Source organism: Aquarana catesbeiana, linkage group LG12, assembly GCF_042186555.1.
Source record: "Aquarana catesbeiana isolate 2022-GZ linkage group LG12, ASM4218655v1, whole genome shotgun sequence".
NCBI lineage: Eukaryota > Metazoa > Chordata > Amphibia > Anura > Ranidae > Aquarana > Aquarana catesbeiana.
Genome location: NC_133335.1, coordinates 48,575,435 through 48,594,253, shown reverse-complemented (window position 1 = coordinate 48,594,253; position 18,819 = coordinate 48,575,435). Strand labels below are relative to the sequence as shown.

The following is an 18,819-nucleotide window of genomic DNA, read 5'->3' as shown; positions in this document are numbered from 1 at the left end:
CCAAACTAAACCCATTCATCCACTCCACATTAATAAATTTCAAAGCAGCCTGCAATCCACTAAAATTGAAACCTTTTCCCGGCCCCATGACACCTCTGGAAAACAATCCAGAGTTTACCCCAGGAGTACACACCCTCCACCCAACAACAGACCCCAACAGACCACAACTCAAGCTACATCAAATGTTCCGAAATGGAAATTTCTTGACGCTCCATGACCTTACTTCTACATTCTCAGACTACCACATTCCCTTCTACAAATTCTTGCAAATACGCCACTTCATCTATAGCCTCAAACCCACGGCTAACCTGTACAGAGATCTTACACCTTTTGAACTACTATGTAACAATTCCGAACCCCAGAGACACCTCATCTCATCACTATATAAACTCCTATTTCCAACAGACGAAATCAAAACTGATGTCTTAATTAGAAGGTGGGAACAGGACTTGAACATAGACCTCTCCGAAGAGGAGTGGCAACGAGCTCTCCATCATATGCATAAGGGTTCCTGCAACATTTCTACTCAAGAAAACAGATACAAACTCTTTACAAAATGGTATAGGACCCCCGACAGGATCCATTGGTATCAACCTAAATTCCCTCCCCTATGCTGGCGTTGCAAAGCATCGAGAGGCACACTACTCCATATTTGGTGGGACTGCCCTCTCATCCAGACCTTCTGGTCCGAAATCCATCGATTAATTTCTCAGATAACAACATACACTCCTGACTTCACCCCGGCACAATATTTACTCCACCATACCTCTCTCCCACAACACACGTATAGGAGATCCCTAGTGCTACACCTCATCAACGCGGCAAACCTATGTATCCCAGTACACTGGAGAACCACATCCCCCCCCACCATAACAGAATGGTTTCAACGGGTTGATAGAGTGGCTGAAATGGAAAGCCTTATTCACCAAACGGCAGATACGCCAACCAAATACACGAACATCTGGGCATGTTGGATTCACTTTAAATCGTCCCAATTACAGTCTAGTTCAACCACCCCTCACCCCTCAGACCCAGGAGGATCTACTAACACATAACCGACTACCTGAGCCCATAAGTCACCACTCAATAACCATTACTCTCCGTCCTCCTCCCTCCCCTCCCATCCTCTCTTTCCACATCACTACATCAACTGCTCCCTGCAAACTCCACGCCCCCACAGGTGTGACAAACACGACTCGATACGCTGGGGAAGATAACACTACATCGGAACAAGTTCCCCGGCCTTAACTACGACTTCACTGACTAACATTTCCATCTACTCCTTCACCCGGGCACAGTCAGCGCCCATATAGGGGTGTTCGGGTGTAGGAGTGGAGATTATTCGACCGGGAAAATTACATCTAGATGTGTTATCTTACACCACAGGGATATCTTAGGCATAATGCAACTCCCATCTCCGACTGTTACTCCAAACCAGATGTTGTTATTATTATCTCTCACTTTAATTTTTTATTTTCATTCCTACCTACGGTCCATAACAGGTTCACTAATTGCCGACTTTTACTGCCATTACTACAATGTTATGTGATATGAACAATAACCAAATATGTTGTACCTATCTACTTTATCCATTGTCAACCTGTAACGTGTGCATATATTTGTTTCACTTGTTTACTTTTGTGAAAACCTAATAAAATATTTTGGAAAAAAAAAAACAAAAAAAAACCAATATGTACAGTCAGGTCCATAAATATTGGGACATTGACACAATTCTAATCTTTTTTGGCTCTATACACCACCACAATGGATTTGAAATGAAACGAACAAGATGTGATTTAACTGCAGACTTTCAACTTTAATTTGAGGGTATATACATGCATATGTGCCTCCCACTTTTTAAGGGACCAAAAGTAATGGGACAGATTAACAATCATCCATCAAACTTTCACTTTTTAATACTTGGTTGCAAACCCTTTGCAGTCAATTACAGCCTGAAGTCTGGAATGCATAGACATCACCAGACGCTGGGTTTCATCCCTGGTGATGCTCTGCCAGGCCTCTACTGCAACTGTCTTCAGTTCCTGCTTGTTCTTGGGGCATTTTCCCTTCAGTTTTGTCTTCAGCAAGTGAAATGCATGCTCAATCGGATTCAGGTCAGGTGATTGACTTGGCCATTGCATAACATTCCACTTCTTTCCCTTAAAAAACTCTTTGGTTGCTTTCTCAGTATGCTTCGGGTCATTGTCCATCTGCACTGTGAAGCGCCGTCCAATGAGTTCTGAAGCATTTTGCTAAATATTAGCAGATAATATTGCCCGAAACACTTCAGAATTCATCCTGCTGCTTTTGTCAGCAGTCACATCATCAATAAATACAAGAGAACCAGTTCCATTGGCAGCCATACATGCCCATGCCATGACATTACCACTACCATGCTTCACTGATGAGGTGGTCTGCTTTGGATCATGAGCAGTTCCTTTCCTTCTCCATACTCTTCTCTTCCCATCACTCTGGTACAAGTTGATCTTGGTCTCATCTGTCCATAGGATGTTGTTCCAGAACTGTGAAGGCATTTTTAGATGTTGTTTGGCAAACTCTAATCTGGCCTTCCTGTTTTTGAGGCTCACCAATGGTTTACATCTTGTGGTGAACCCTCTGTATTCACTCTGGTGAAGTCTTCTCTTGATTGTTGACTTGGACACACATACACCTACCTCCTGAAGAGTGTTCTTGATCTGGTAAACTGTTGTGAAGGGTGTTTTTTTTACCAGGGAAAGAATTCTTCAGTCATCCACCACAGTTGTTTTCCATGGTCTTCCGGGTCTTTTGGTGTTGCTGAGCTCACCGGTGCGTTCTTTCTTCTTAAGGATGTTCTAAACAGTTGATTTGGCCACACCTAATGTTTTTGCGATCTATCTGATGGGTTTGTTTTGTTTTTTCAGCCTAATGATGGCTTGCTTCACTGATAGTGACAGCTCTTTGGATCTCATATTGAGAGTTGACAGCAACAGATTCCAAATGCAAATAGCACACTTGAAATGAACTCTGGACCTTTTATCTGCTCCTTGTAAATGGGATAATGAGGGAATAACACACACCTGGCCATGGAACAGCTGAGCAGCCAATTGTCCCATTACTTTTGGTCCCTTAAAAAGTGTGAGGCACATATACAAACTGTTGTAATTCCTATACCGTTCACCTGATTTGGATGTAAATACCCTCAAATGAAAACTGAAAGTCTGCAGTTAAAGCACATCTTGTTAGTTTCATTTCAAATCCATTGTGGAGGTGTATAGAGCCAAAAATATTAGAATTGTGTTGATGTCCCAATATTTATGGACCTGGCTGTATATAGTGATATTTGAGCACGGTTTGCTCTATTTTCCTAGTTTTTGCTCATTTGTACTCCTTATTTTCTGTACAATAAAGTTACCCTTAAAAAAACAAAAATATGAAGACCAAATAATAATCTCCTTTCTGTTGTGGGTATTTATTCCAAGATGGCTACAAATTTCTGGCTCCTAAGTTCTTCAGATGGTTATCCAAGCTTTGTGCTTACAATAACATTTACATAGAAGGGGATGAGAGGTAAAGCCATATTCTTACCCACAAACTACAGTATACTACTGCAATCATTTTATTTATTGACCCCCCCCCCCCCCCCCCCCCCCCCCCCCCCCACCCCCATTTTAAGCCATGATTTTGAATCCAGCTAATCATGGGAGAAGCAGCCAATTTATTTAATACTGACAGCACTTTATAAATCAATATTGGTTAGACTGATCCTTTAAATCAGTAATACCCAGCAAATATATTATATTTTAGATGCTGGGCTCTGTGACTTTATAAACAGACATAAGATGAATCAGCATTGCACTGTTTTTACCATCAGTTTCCTTTTCCTCCATGACTATACATTGCAGCTTCCCAAATAATTCCCTGCAGCTTGCCCATTCAGCTTCGCTGAGGAAGATCAGGTTGAGATCGAAACGTTGCGTCCGTGCCAGGCAACTCAAGATGTCCAACACTTCCTGCCACTGTACTCTCCGGATGTTCCCCTCCAGTACCTGCAATATTTCGCCCAAGAGCGCCGAGCACACCTCCGCATGGAAGATGTGGGACAGTTTGTTGGCTCCAATTTGCAGCAGAAAGTCATATCTTTTCTTTACGTCTATCCTGCGCCACTCACGGGTAAATTCAAATGCATTTCTGGGTTCTAAAGAGGATTCCTATAAATAAAAATTAAAGATAAAACTTTATAGAAATCTGTTACATATATATACTATCACGAATCCTTTCTGGCTTGAATTCCACCCTTATTTTTTTTTTTAAAGACACCCTTGATGTTATGATTATTAACTTTCCAAAAGCTAATTATATGCAAAGTCGCTGTCCTATTTCAATATTTTTCATCCAATCTAACCTTTTCTTTTGCCTTGTTAGCGCGCTCGCATCTTAATTGTGGGCATGTGAGGCCCACTAGTGTCTTCGTCCGGGATAAGGTGCTGCTGGAGACCCAGCATGCACCTCCCGATCTCCCACATGCACGTAAAACACATGCGCAGAGCAGGGGTTGTCTCGGGTTGCCATCACAACGGCGGAGGAAGATCCAGCCCCCTTGTGATGGCAACCTAATCTATCAATCTAGCCCACTGACTCCTGGGAATGATGACACACATCTCCCAGGAGCCAAGGCGCCGCAGGATATGACGTACATCACCACGAGCGATGAAGAAAACACCATACACCCTAGCAACAACGTACAGAGAGCTAGGGGGAAAAAATGGCCAATGATGGTTTAGTTTGCTGTTCAGAAACGGATCCTGTAAAGATGTATATGTGGGTAGAACTCTGCTTTAAAGCACAGACTTTTTTTTTTTTTTAACAGATCATACAAAAGTGTACCAACAGCAACCAATCAGCATCTTTGCTCTGAGTGATTGGAACCAATTAAACAAATATTCATTATTGCCCTTTGAAACTGCAATATGTCCTAGCACTAACATAAGCTTTGACCCTCTCAATGACCGGTCTCATTGATGGTCATCTCCAGAACGTGTGTTTTAGTCCCTTGGTCGCCAGTCTCTAGAGCGTGAGCGTGTGTGTGTGTGTGTGTGTGTGTGTGTGTGTGTGTGTGTGTGTGTGTGTGTGTGTGTGTGTGTGTGTGTGCGTGTGCCTGTGTGTGTGCGTTTGCGTGTGTTAACCCCTGGGTAGCAGGTTTCCAGAGTGTGGGCATTAAGCCCTTGGTGGTCAGCCTCCAGAGAATGCATATTAATGTTGAACTCCAGGCAAGAAGCTAGATATGCAGCTGAAATACATATATTTATACATATATTTATATGTGTATATGCCAAAGGATTTATAGTTCTTTTCAGACACTTGTGTGTCAAACAACTCTTCCACACAGCATAGCCAGAAGAATCATTCTGCTAAGTTCTGGTTTAGCTTAATTCTCTTGTGGTCACAGTGCTGACAATGCTGATCACTTGTCCAGTGAGAAAACTAAAGGCAAGAAGGGAAACTGCTTTGCTTAACCAAGAGATAAGCATGCTACCTGTCTGGCTGTACAGTGAGGCAGATGTGTGTAAATGAAAAGGCTACCTGTACATAGTAACAAATCACTTTGCATGTATGGACTACATTTGTACGGAATGTATATACTGAAATACAGCTTTAACTCTTGGAGGTTATGCATTTACCTTCTATTTAAGGAAAGGGCTATAAATGACAGTGCTGTAGCTGAGGGCTTTTTGCTTTCTTTTAGGTACCCTCACCTTTTCTTCTATACATTTTTGTTCCATTCACTGGACAAAAATTCTTTGCATATTGAACAGGATGCCGTGGATGTGCCCTGAACAGAAGGTACAGTATGTGTCCCCATTATTTGGGCTGAGGTCCCTTCAAAGAGGGCGATAAGAGAGACATTTCTGAGTACTCAGGGGTTCTCACCCATGCAGAGTTATGCCCTGTACACACAGTCGGACATTGATCGGACATTCCGACAACAAAATCCATGGATTTTTTCCGACAGATGTTGGCTCAAACTTGTCTTGCATACACACGGTCACACAATGTTGTCAGAAAATCTGATCGTTCTGGACGCGGTGACGTAAAACACGTACGTCAGGACTATAAACGGAGCAGTAGCCAATAGCTTTCGTCTCTTAATTTATTCTGAGCATGCGTGGCACTTTGTGCGTCGGATTTGTGTACACACGATCGGAATTTCCGACAATGGATTTAGTTGTCGGAAAATTTTATAGCAAGCTCTCAAACTTTGTGTGTCGGAAATTCTGATGGAAAATGTGTGATGGAGCCCACACACGGTCGGAATTTCCGACAACAAGGTCCTATCACACATTTTCCATCGGAAAATCCGACCGTGTGTACAGGGCATAACAGTTCCAGGGTACTCCTGTTGGAGAGGAGAGGATTAATTGTGAGTGCTTTGAGGATGGGTAAACCCTCATTTGGGACTCAGAATTTGTAGGCTCAGAGAGAGTTTGGGTGGGAAAGAGCCTCCAAACCATGATTGCAGGGACTTTGTGTGGGAAAGGGCTAACCTGCCTGCAAGGGAAGCTTGAAAAAGGGGCAGGGAGGAGTGAGCACCTGTCTGTGAGGGAATGTGGAATGGTTCACAACTGTGAGAAAATGTGGACTATTTGGAGACTAAGTTTTGGTGAGCTTCTGCAGCCTTTGAGGTACCTCAATGCAGACAAGGATCCTAAACCTAAATGTGGGCCTGGTATATTGGTGGTGAGCTGTTATGCTGTCCCAATTATATTGAATATACCAGGATTATGGACCATTTGCTTTATTTTTGCTGAAGAAAGTCGTTTTTGTTTGCTTGTTTTGAGAGCCCAAAAGATTGTTACTTTTACAAGTGACTGGCTTGTGATCTTGGGCTATTCATATTACAATACATATATTTTCCATATACCAATTGTGCTGATATGTCTTCTATATGGCAAAGTGCAAAGTGTAAGTAACATATTAATGACATATTACACAGAATGTGTTCAGATCATAACTGCAAACATTTACACTATATTATACCAATGTACATGTACATCCCTCCATATACACAATATTGCCAAAAGTATTAAGACGCCTGCCTTTACATGCACATGAACTTTAATGGCAACCCAGTCTTAGTCCATGGGGTTCATAATTGAGTTGGCCCACCCTTTACAGCTATAACAGCTTCAACTCTTCTGGGAAGGCTGTCCACAATGTTTAGGAGTGCGTCTATGGGAATGTTTGACCATTCTTCCAGAACTGCATTTGTGGGGTAAGGCACTGATGTTGGGCGAGAGATTGAGGTCAGGACTCTGTGCAGGCCAGTCAAGATCCTTTATCCCAAACTCGCTCATCCATGTCTTTATGGACCTTGCTTTGTGCACTGTCATGTTGGAACAGGAAGGGGTCATTGCCAATGCACTTCTGGAAGAATGATCAAACATTCCCATAGACACACTCCTAAACCTTGTGGACAGCCTTCCCAGAAGAGTTGAAGCTGTTTTAGCTGCAAAGGGTGGGCCAACTCAACCCTACGGACTAAGACTGAGATGCCATTAAAGCTGATGTGCGTGTAAAGGCAGGCGTCGTAATATTTTTTACAATATAGTGTATGTCTATATTTGCAAGAGTGAAGCTGGGCTTTAAAGGGCGCCTGTACTTTGTCCATACTATGGCACTTGTAATGTAAGCCGTCAGCACTTTCTATCCTGCAATTCCCACTGCCAAAGCAATATCTGATACTTCCAGGTACAGGGGAACCACCCCTGCTTCTCTACAATGCAACACTCCATGCCTGAGTGGCCCTTGTAGGTCTCATGGGAACAGGGGCATCATGCACAGGACTTTAGAGACACAAGATCAGGGTGGCAGGACAAGTACGGGCTGATTATATTGTCACCTGTAAAGTGAACCTCTCCCAATATACTCATAACCCAAATGCAAAAATGTCCAGAGAAAAGGCCATCAGGACACACCAAATAGGCTCTGTGGGAATACTTTCTTAAAACAAGTACCATTTCACTTGTACAATGTGATAAATGAAGAAAAACAGCAACATTTCTGGAGGTAATCAGATGAACATATCTGGATTAAAAGAGAGGATGGAGTTTGCAGTAATGTCATGGAGGAAAAAGGCGAGCAGCCAGGTCGGACAAGCAGATGCAATCAATTTCTTCTTCCGCCTCACCTGTAATACGGTACAAACTGCCTCTCTGGATGAGCTGCTTGTTGTGGCAGTTGGATTCCATGGCTGCTTCCTATCTCCTCCAATCTTGTCCTTCCGCTCCAAGGGTTTCAGGTTAGATGCGAGTACAATATCTCTGCAGAGTACAAGAGAACATGGAATAGATTGTTCAAAGAAAAAGTCAATACCGACAACGGCAATATATATTACTTTACTGAAACATCATCCAAACTCATGTTACATTTAATAAAATTTAAAAAAACCCATATAATTGTTATAGAAAAGAATAAAATAATAAAAAAAGGAATTATTGAGAACATATATCTAAAAGGATGCAAAGAAATTCTATAGAGTGTAAAAAAAAAAAAAAAAAGATTTCAAACAAGGGTTGGCTTCTGTAGAGTTTTCTAGAGAAGTTATTTTGTGGACAATAGCTCCCAACTGCCCCTGATTTGGAACAAAGTCCCTCTTTCCTCCTCATTTGTCCCTCATTTTGCTCTGATGTATATACCGTAGTTGTATATAAAATGCACCTTTTATCTTTAAAAAAAGTCTTTCCCAGTGCTAAATTTTTCATCCAGTTTCTGCATTGCTGCAGTTATACATTTCAAAAGCCGATATAAAGGAATAGTAGTGGTTAAAAAAAAAAGCACTTGGGTTTTTTCTTTAAGGGGACATGGCAGGGTGTGTGTCCTATGCCTACATACTTTTGCTAATAGGTGTCCCTCATTCCCATCTCAAAATATTGGGGGGTATGGTGGACCGTCACCCCCCAGCTTTTTTTTTTTTCAATTTCTTGCTTCGGCCCACCCCCTGCCTCCATTCTCACCTACTAAAGGATGATGTGTGGTCTGCTCTAGCAGGCTCCGGGGATATCCACATCAGATATCCCATGAAGCACCTGCAGAGAGACAGTGGCTGCAGGAAGAAGGACCTGTTGGCATGTCATCAGAGCGGTGGCTGCAAGAACAGCTGGCCTCCACACTGGCGTAAGGAAAGAAAATGCCAATCCGGGAACTGTTGTGTGGTGGGGATCATAGCAGGACAATACTGGATTTACCGAGTGTGTGAAAATGTTATTTGAGCATAACCCAGCAAAAAAAAAAAAAAGAGGAGGATAAAAAGGGGGTTAAAAGCTAAATTAACCCCAATGGGTGTCAGGGTTGAGGTTTCATTTAAAAGTAGATCTAACCCCAATCATTAAAATCTAATATAAGGCTTAAAGTAGAACTCTAGGCAAAACTGTTTTTTTTCCCCTTTACTTCATGTCCCATAGCCAAAAAAAGAAGTGTGAGGAAATCCCTGCAAAATAAGGGGGTCTCTTGGGGACCCCCAGGCCACCAGATCTAGGTTCCCAATTGGAATATTCCCCCTTTATTACTTTTCTGGGGACAACCAATTTGGGATTTTCTGTTACTTTCACTTTTAATGATAATGGTTAGCAGGATAGAGAGAGGATGAATCTCCCTAATGGAGGCACAGACAGCTATAAAAACCTGACAGGGGGCTAATTCCTCTGCACTCTATCCAAAACAAAAGAAAAAAAAAAAAGTATTGCCTTTAGTTAAACTTTAACATTTTAATATTAATTAGTTAATCTTTTTAAATCTGCATCTTTTATTAAGATAATATCTGGTGATCTTGCCATGAAGGTCCTTGTTTAACCTCTAGGCACCGGCAGTACGCAAATATGCGCCCTCAGGGTGGGTTGGCCTTGGCGCTGAGCGAGCGCATATTTGAGTACCAATTTGCAGACACAGCTGTGCCGAGAGCACGTGCCCTGCACACTCCGGGCACAGTTATCGCGGCTAAGGCCTCATGTACACTGCTGCTGGTAAACGGACTTTTAGGAACAGTTGGGCATTTTTTTCAACTGCTCCTGAACTCTCCTCTATGTTATCTTATCACTACATGTACACAGGGTTGTTTATAGTCGTTTATAGGCAGTTGCGTTTAGAGGCTTTTTTTGGAACCCAAAAAAAATGTGTTCAGAAGCTGTGTTTAGAGTCATTTCAAACGCCAAATGCGGCTAAACGCGGTAACTAGCATTTAGCCGCGTTTCGTTTACAGACGTTTTTCATTTTTGCCTTTTTTGAAAAAAAATAAAAGCATTTTTTTTTGCAAACGCTTCTAGACGCAAACGCGGCTAAACGCGACTATTCGCGCCATGTAAACGCGGCTAAACGGTCATTTTTAGATGTCGGTTTCTAGCTGTCAAGTTGAATCGTTCAGGAGAGGTTGAACAACGTCCCGTGTACATGAAGCCTAAAGGAAAGCTCCTGATAGCTTCTTGTGATCGGGAGCTTTCCGATCATGTGATCGCCAGCCGATTGCAGCGGTCTCATGGTCATAATCCCCGCCTCCCGGCATCTGAAACCTCTTAAAGGGGTTGGACGCTCCGATGCAAAGGGGTTAACATCTCCCTGTTATAGTGTGACAACTTTCTTTCAGTTATGTTCTAGCATTGTTACTCTGTACCTACTCCCCTGGTGGAGACTACAAGCAGCTGTGCTAACCCATTGTGCAGGTATGGTCCACCACCAAGCTGGTCCAAAGTAATGACTGAAAGCTGACACTGGAGTGAGTGAAAGAGGCTGATGGGGATCAGCAGCAATAAAATGAAAAAATGCTTTTTTAACACATAGTGCCTTAGTAAACTTGCAATTCTTGCAATCAGGGCACAAGTTTTGGTAAAAACAGGATTTCCAGTAATCATTGTCCCCTTGACTTCTTGCTCAGAAGCCCCTACATTGCCAGAGGTCAATAACAGGCATCCCCCTACAATGTCCTTAGATTTACAGAACCGGAGATTTTACGTGTGGTAAGTGGCAGCAGGCTCTATAAATACATAAGGGGTGCATTCACATTGACCATTCATTTGAGGATAGTAAGGTAGATGCTCATAAAAAGCAACAGTTTTTTTACCTTATTTTACTGAAGCCACTTACTGGAATTGTTTAAATTCTGATTAGCTCATTATAAAAAAAACGTAATCTGCTATTAAAAATTAACTTATGTTAGATGAATGGCCTGAGGTACACACAGGTACAAACCCCAGAGACTGGTCTTTAGTTTATGGATAGTTCCAAGGGAAACTAATTGTTTAATAATTGCTATAGAATCTTTATTTTGCACATAAATATTTATTATAGAGTGAACTCATTGCAATATGCTTACTGTTTTTTCTAAAAAGAAAGTCAAGCACTGTTTGTATGCTTTCTGGCGGACTGTATTAATACAGTTAACACATCAGCTTTACTAGTAGAGGAGGAGGTGTCTGCCCCTATTCCAAGTTATTCATGCCCATCTTCACTAGTAGAGAAGGGGGTTGGCCCCTCCTCTGAGTCATTCAGGTCTATCTTTATTACTAGAGGAGAAGGGGGAGTGTCCCTCTTCTGAGTCATTCAGGTCTAGCTTTGCTAGTAGAGGAGAAATGGGTGTGTCCCTCCTCCGAGTCATTCAGGTCTATCTTTACTAGTAGAGAAGAAGGGGGAGCGTCCCTTTTCCGAGTCATTCAGGTCTATCTTTACTAGTAGAGAAGAAGGGGGAGCGTCCCTTTTCCGAGTCATTCAGGTCTATCTTTGCTAGTAGAGGAGAAGGGGGAGTGTCCCTCCTCCGAGTCATTCAGGTCTCGCTTTGCTAGTAGAGGAGAAGGGGGAGTGTCCCTCCTCCGAGTCATTCAGGTCTAGCTTTGCTAGTAGAAAAGGGGGTGTGTCCCTCCTCCAAGTCATTCAGGTCTATCTTTCCTAGTAGAGGAGAAGGGGGAGTGTCCCTCCTCCGAGTCATTCAGGTCTATCTTCCCTAGTAGAGGAGAAGGGGGAGTGTCCCTCCTCCGAGTCATTCAGGTCTATCTTCCCTAGTAGAGGAGAAGGGGGAGTGTCCCTCCTCTGAGTCATTCAGGTCTAGCTTTGCTAGTTGAGGAGAAGGGGGAGTGTCCCTCCTCCGAGTCATTCAGGTCTATCTTCTCTAGTAGAGGAGAAGGGGGTGTGTCCCTCCTCTGAGTCATTCAGGTCTCTCTTTACTAGTAGAGGAGAAGGGGGTTGGCCCCTCCTCTGAGTCATTCAGATCTATCTTTACTAGTAGAGAAGAAGGGGGAGCGTCCCTTTTCCGAGTCATTCAGGTCTATCTTTACTAGTAGAGAAGAAGGGGGAGCGTCCCTTTTCCGAGTCATTCAGGTCTATCTTTGCTAGTAGAGGAGAAGGGGGAGTGTCCCTCCTCCAAGTCATTCAGGTCTATCTTTGCTAGTAGAGGAGAAGGGGGAGTGTCCCTCCTCCGAGTCATTCAGGTCTAGCTTTGCTAGTAGAAAAGGGGGTGTGTCCCTCCTCCAAGTCATTCAGGTCTATCTTTCCTAGTAGAGGAGAAGGGGGAGTGTCCCTCCTTCGAGTCATTCAGGTCTATCTTCCCTAGTAGAGGAGAAGGGGGAGTGTCCCTCCTCCGAGTCATTCAGGTCTATCTTCCCTAGTAGAGGAGAAGGGGGAGTGTCCCTCCTCTGAGTCATTCAGGTCTAGCTTTGCTAGTTGAGGAGAAGGGGGAGTGTCCCTCCTCTGAGTCATTCAGGTCTAGCTTTGCTAGTTGAGGAGAAGGGGGTGTGTCCCTCCTCTGAGTCATTCAGGTCTCTCTTTACTAGTAGAGGAGAAGGGGGTTGGCCCCTCCTCTGAGTCATTCAGATCTATCTTTACTAGTAGAGAAGAAGGGGGAGTGTCCCTTTTCTGAGTCATTCAGGTCTACCTTTGCTAGTAGAGGAGAAGGGGGGGAGTGTCCCTCCTCTGAGTCATTCAGGCCTATCTTTACTAGTATAGGAGAAGGGGGGGGGTGTCCCTCCTCCGAATCAGCATGGCCATCTCTGATCCACTAGCCCTGTCCATGTGATTGAGGTTCTCATATAGAAAAGGTCTGTATCCATTCTTATAGAAAGTTTCCAAATAAATTGTTACTGCAGATATAGTAACATAGCAGAGAACCTGTCATTCTGTAAGGTGAGATATGTACACGGACAAATAGGAAAGGTTTTCTGCCCTGCCTTTGCTTTAAAGCAACCTCTAAAAAAATCTTAATGCTTATAGTAAATCCGACTAATTCAACCAATCGGCTTCTTTATTTTGCTTTCAGTTGGAATCTGATTGGTTGCTGCTGGCACATACCTGAACTCCTCATAGGATGCCACTTTCTGATGGATGGCACGGAACTTGGCATCATTCTCCCTTCGGTACTTCTCATCTGCAGCCACAGCATTGGCCAGCTCTCTCTCCAGCTCACTGAAGTCGAGAACCTCGGGGCTATTCATTGTCGAGAGCTGAGAATATGGAGGTTATTAGAGCAGATACACCAACAGCTTACCACCCCCTCCCCCTCCCCAAAATTCTAAAGTTTTGCATCAACATTTACAAACATAAGATGTACCCGTGTAATGTCCCCGATCATAGATTTCCTTATTTCAAATAACTTAGAAAAGGGCAAACGGAGGGTGGCGCTCTGTATTAATGGTGGCAACAACATACAGTTCAGTGGGCAACAATATCCAGTACAGTGGGTTAGAAAACATAATGGACCACATAAGGATATCAGAGAGAACCGGTCATGATGTACCTGTGCTGAATTGTAATCTTTAAGTTGACCATACACTATACAATCTGATTGTACAATCTCCTTTAGATCTACCATCAACTATATAGTGCAAGGGCTTATCTGACTGGATACAAATTGAAAGGATTGTTTAGATTTACTAAAAACTATGCAAAATAACAACAACCCTAAAGAAGACTGTACACTCCGATTGTATAGTGTAGGGCCAGCTTTAACAACCTGCCTATTTGATACCTGCCTAATAGACATGTGCAATTTGTTTTGTTCCGAATTCGTTTTTTAACGAATTTCGACAAATTTGTTAATTTGTAAATATCCAAATTAACGAAAACCCGTTAATTTTTTGAATTTTTTTTTTTTTATTCTAATATTCGAAAATTCGAAAACCAGAAAATCTGAAATAACTAACTATTAAATTATAAGTATTGGAATTTCCTTTTAAATTTAGCTGTTAGTGAATGTAACGAATTTATCTGAAGCTACGAATTATCCGAAATAACGAATGTCACATCTAAACGAATGGAACATAACGAATTAATAATAATAAATGACAATAATAATAATAAAAACTTTTTTTTATTATTACTATTATTATTTATTAATGTGTTCCGCTCCATTTGTTTAGATGCGGCATTCGTTATTTCAGATAATTCGTAACTTCAGATAAATTGGTATTCGTTACGTTCACTAACAGCCAAATTTGAAAGGAAATTCCAATACCTTTATTTAATAGTTAGTTATTCTTTCGAATTTTTTTTCTTATCTTTGGATTTTTAAATTTTCAAAATTTACAAATGTACCAATATACGAATTTTTGAATTTATGAAATGTGATCACAATGTATGACCCGAAAAAAAAAAAAAAAAAACACCACAAATGAAACGAAAATGAATTTTTTTGCAGTGCACATCAGTCTACTGCCTAATTCCAACCCAAGCAAGGGGATTGCAGCTATGTATAGGAACCTCTGGGGGTTAATTACTAAAGGCAAATCCACTTTGCATTACAAGTGCACTTGGAAAAGCAGTCGCTGTAGATCTGAGGAGAAGATCTGAAATGAGTGGAAGCTCTGCTGATTTTATCATCCAATCATGTGCAAGCAAAAATGCTGTTTTTTATTTTCCTTGCATGTCCCTCTCGGATCTACAGCGACTTTACTACCAAGTGCACTTGCAGTGCAAAGTGGATTTTCCTTTAGTAAATAACCCCCTCTATGTCCCTACGCTTTATACTTGTTACCGCATTGGAGGAGATTTACTAAAACTGGTGCACGCAGAATCTGGTGCAGCTGTGCATAGGAACCAATCAGCTTCTAGGTTTTAGCCCTCAATCACATTGACTGCGGCTTTGAAATTGTGCGACTTCATCTGAAATCGCACAATATCAAAGCCGCATGTCAGTGCAACTTCGGGTGCAACTTGGAAGACATCTGTGTGGCGTCATGCACAGATATTTATGCAAGTCGCAACCCAAAATTGCCAAATGTAGTGCAGGAACTACTTTTTCAAATCGGTGCGGCACAGCAACGTCGGCGTCGCACCAAATTGAACAGTGCGATTGCTGGCAATAGGGTGTGACTTGTCATGTGATTTGACATGTGAAAAAACGCATGACAAGTCGCTCCAATATGAACGAGGGCTTATTGTCAAAGCTTAAGTGAATAAGCTAAAGTTAGAAGCTGATTGGTTACTATGCACAGCTGCACCAGAGTCTGAGTCCTCCAGTTTTAGTAAATCTGTACTTGGTGAGCTGCTTTGAAGGGCAGGGGAGACATTGGAGGTCTAATAGACCCCTGAATTCTCCTTGATGAGTACCTGTCACCTGAACAGAGCTATCACAAGGGGGCTTTGTTCATCCACTTGTGATAGCAATAAAGTAAAAAAAAAAAAAATTTAAAAACAATTGAATTACAAATACGCAAGCACATACGTAAACAGTGACTGCACCACAGATGTGAGATATCAGTGAAAGTTGGAGTTAAAGCAATAATTATAGGGCCATAATAACAATAACTCTATACTAATAAGATTTTCACGGCTTCAATACCAGGCACTTTTACCCCCTTCATGCCCAGGCCAATTTTCAGTTTGTATTGCTGTTGCACTTTCAATGACAATTGCGCAGTCATGCAACACTGTACCCAAACAAAATTTTTATCATTATTTTGAGACAGTTAGGCCCCTTTCACACGATCGATCCGCCTGTCCGGCGGATCCAATTGGGCCACCCATTGACTTCTATGGGAAGGCGGATGTCAGTGGATGTGTGTCCGCTGACACCCGCCTGCCATCCGATCCGACAAGATCCGCTCAAAACAGACAGATGACGATACGATCGCCATCCGTCCAGCGGATCGGATGAATACAGACAGGCGGTCTGCTTTCATCCGATCTCCCCATAGAGGAGAAAGAGGAGATCTGAGAGGTCCATTTCAGCGCTGTGAGCGGAGAAGACAAACCTGTCAACCACATGCTCAGCTGGGATCAATGAAGCGATCCCCGCTGAGCTGGAACGGATCCGCCTCGTGTGAAAGGGACCATAGAGCTTTCTTTTGGTGGTATTCAATAACCACTGGCTTTTTATGTTTTGCTAAAAAAAAAAAAAAATATATATATATAAAATAATTTTTTTTTTGTAAATGTAATTAAGAAGTAATTTTGCTCCTTCCCTGATGTGCACTGACGGGCACTGATGAGACGGCATTGATGAGGTGGCAATGATGAGGAGGCACTAATATGCAGCACTGATAGGCATGGAAAGGTGGCACTTATGAGCAGGTACTGATGGACACTAAAAGGCAGCACTGATTGGCATCACTGGTAGGCACTGTTGGGGCCGCACTGATTATCTGTGCAGGTCTCCCCTGTGAGGAAATGCCTCTGATCGGCTCTCGTCTCCTCACATGCTGTCAATGTGAAAGCCGATAACCAGCATTTCCTTATTTACATGTGATTAGCTGTGATTGGACACAGCTGATCACATGGTTAAAGAGCCGTGTCATCGGCTCTTTACCAAGATTGGGGATGCACTGTTTCCCGGGGGCGGGGCACAGCATGTAGCCAATCGTCACGCTGCGCGCTCCCCGTGGCTGGAGTGGGATGACGTTGTCCCAAAACAATAGAACCACCCCACCGCTATCATTTCCCTATACAGTGGGCGGGGCATGGTTAAAGCATCACCTATGGACGTATATTGAGGTCAACGTAGTTTGACGCCATTTCACGGCAGTGCGCAATTTTAAATCTTGACATGTTTGGTATCTATTTGCTCCACATGACATCATCTTTTATATTTAGCCACAAAAATGTGGGTATTATATTGTGTTTGTTTGCGCTACAATTCATTTTAGTGTATTTTCCTGAAAATATGGTTTGATAAACAGCTGCGCAAATATCACGTAACATAAAAAATTGAAACTGCAGCCATTTGATTCTCCAAGGTGTCTGCTTTCAGAAAATATATCATGTCTGGGGGGGTTTATGTAAGCTTCAGGCCCAAAAGGATTTTTTTTTTTTTTTTTTTAAACATGTGTGCAAGAACAGCGCTGGCAGCAAAAAGGTTAACCACCTCCGGACCGCCCACCGTCGTTATACAGCGGTACTTTGAAGAGGAATATCGTTGTTATGGCAGCAGCTAGCTGCCATAACCCCGGTATCCTCTTTTTCAGCAGGTGGTCAGCTTTAAGATAAAAGTGGTCTCTGCAGCGGATTCGCTGCAAGATCACTTTTATCGGCGGCGGGAGAAGGCCCCCCCCCCCCCGCCGCGCTCCGGTGTCCCCTCCGCTGCTTACTGGAGCCGCCGGCAGCGATCAGATGTTGTCCCTTGTGTGACATGGAGACAAGTGAGGGGGAAGATGGCCCCCACCCGTCTCCATATCATTGCAGGGCAGAAGCAACATCAAAATGTCACTTCCACCCATAGCTCTTAAAGGGCCTTTTTTAAATTTTTTTTAAATGACAATTTTTTTTTTTTTTTTTTTATTGCATTTTAGTGTAAATATGAGATCTGAGGTCTTTTTGACCCCAGATCTCATATTTAGGAGGTCCTGTCATGCTTTTTTTCTATTACAAGGGATGTTTACATCCCTTGTAATAGGAAAAAAAAAGTGACACATTTTTGTTTTTTAAAAAGAACAGTATAAGAATAAAAAATAAATACGTAAAATAAATAAGAAATTTTTAAAAATGTTTTTAAACATGCCCTGTCCCGACGAGCTCGCGTGCAGAAGCGAATACGTGAGTAGCGCCCGCATATGAAAACGGTGTTTAAACCACACATGTGAGGTATCGCCGCGATCGATAGAGCGAGAGCAATAATTCTAGCCCCAGACCTCCTCTGTAATTCAAAACATGCAACCTGTAGAATTTTTTTTAAACGTCGCCTATGGAGATTTTTAAGGGTAAAAGTTTGTCGCCATTCTACGATCGGGCGCAACTTTGAAGCGTGACATGTTGGGTATCAATTTACTCGGCGTAACATTATATTTCACAATATAAAAAAAAAAACAATGGGCTAACCTTACTGTTGTCTTATTTTTTTAATTAAAAAATTATTTTTTTTCCAAAAAGAAAAAGTGCGCTTGAAAGACCGCTGCACAAATACGGTGTGACAGAAAGTATTGCAACGACCGCCATTTTATTCTCTAGGGTGTTAGAAAAAAAATGTATAATGTTTGGGGGTTCTAAGTAATTTTCTAGCAAAAAAAAATGTTTTTAACTTGTAAAGAACAAATCTCAGAAAGAGGCTCGGTTAAACATCCTCATATATTATTATTATACATAATTTATTAATTATCAGAGGCTGGAACTACAGACAGTTAGTGACAGTGACAATAACTGCCATCCTGCACAAAACTCACCCGGAACTCACCTGGTTAGATTCAGATCAGTAATGTACAGCATCGATCACCATAGCAACAAGCGTCTTGCTTTTGATATCCCAACGAGCCAATCAGAAACACGGACGTCACGAAAGCCTGCCGCCTTTAGCTCAGCCATAGGTGTCTATTTATTTTGCCAGAAACTCACCTAGTCTTATTTTGGGAGTTTTTTTCCAGAATATATCTAGCAGGT

The 18,819-nt window shown here is 42.3% G+C and overlaps 1 protein-coding gene across 2 annotated transcripts; it reads right to left on the bottom strand.

Annotated features, from left to right (window-relative positions):
- Positions 1-3,644: 3,644 nt before the first annotated feature.
- DNAAF19 (dynein axonemal assembly factor 19) lies at positions 3,645-18,742 on the bottom strand. Of its 2 annotated transcripts, none has more exons than XM_073607721.1 (4): positions 18,606-18,715; positions 13,306-13,457; positions 8,168-8,300; positions 3,645-4,190 (listed from the first exon to the last, which is right to left on the bottom strand). In XM_073607721.1, exons 2-4 carry the CDS (start codon positions 13,446-13,448, stop codon positions 3,783-3,785), a joined length of 684 nt encoding a protein of 227 aa, XP_073463822.1. In that variant the 5' UTR covers positions 13,449-13,457; positions 18,606-18,715; the 3' UTR covers positions 3,645-3,782. The 2 variants fall into 2 exon arrangements, with proteins under 2 accessions (XP_073463822.1, XP_073463821.1); XM_073607720.1 differs by having other exon boundaries at positions 3,648-4,190; positions 18,617-18,742.
- Between the last annotated feature and the right edge of the window lie 77 nt (positions 18,743-18,819).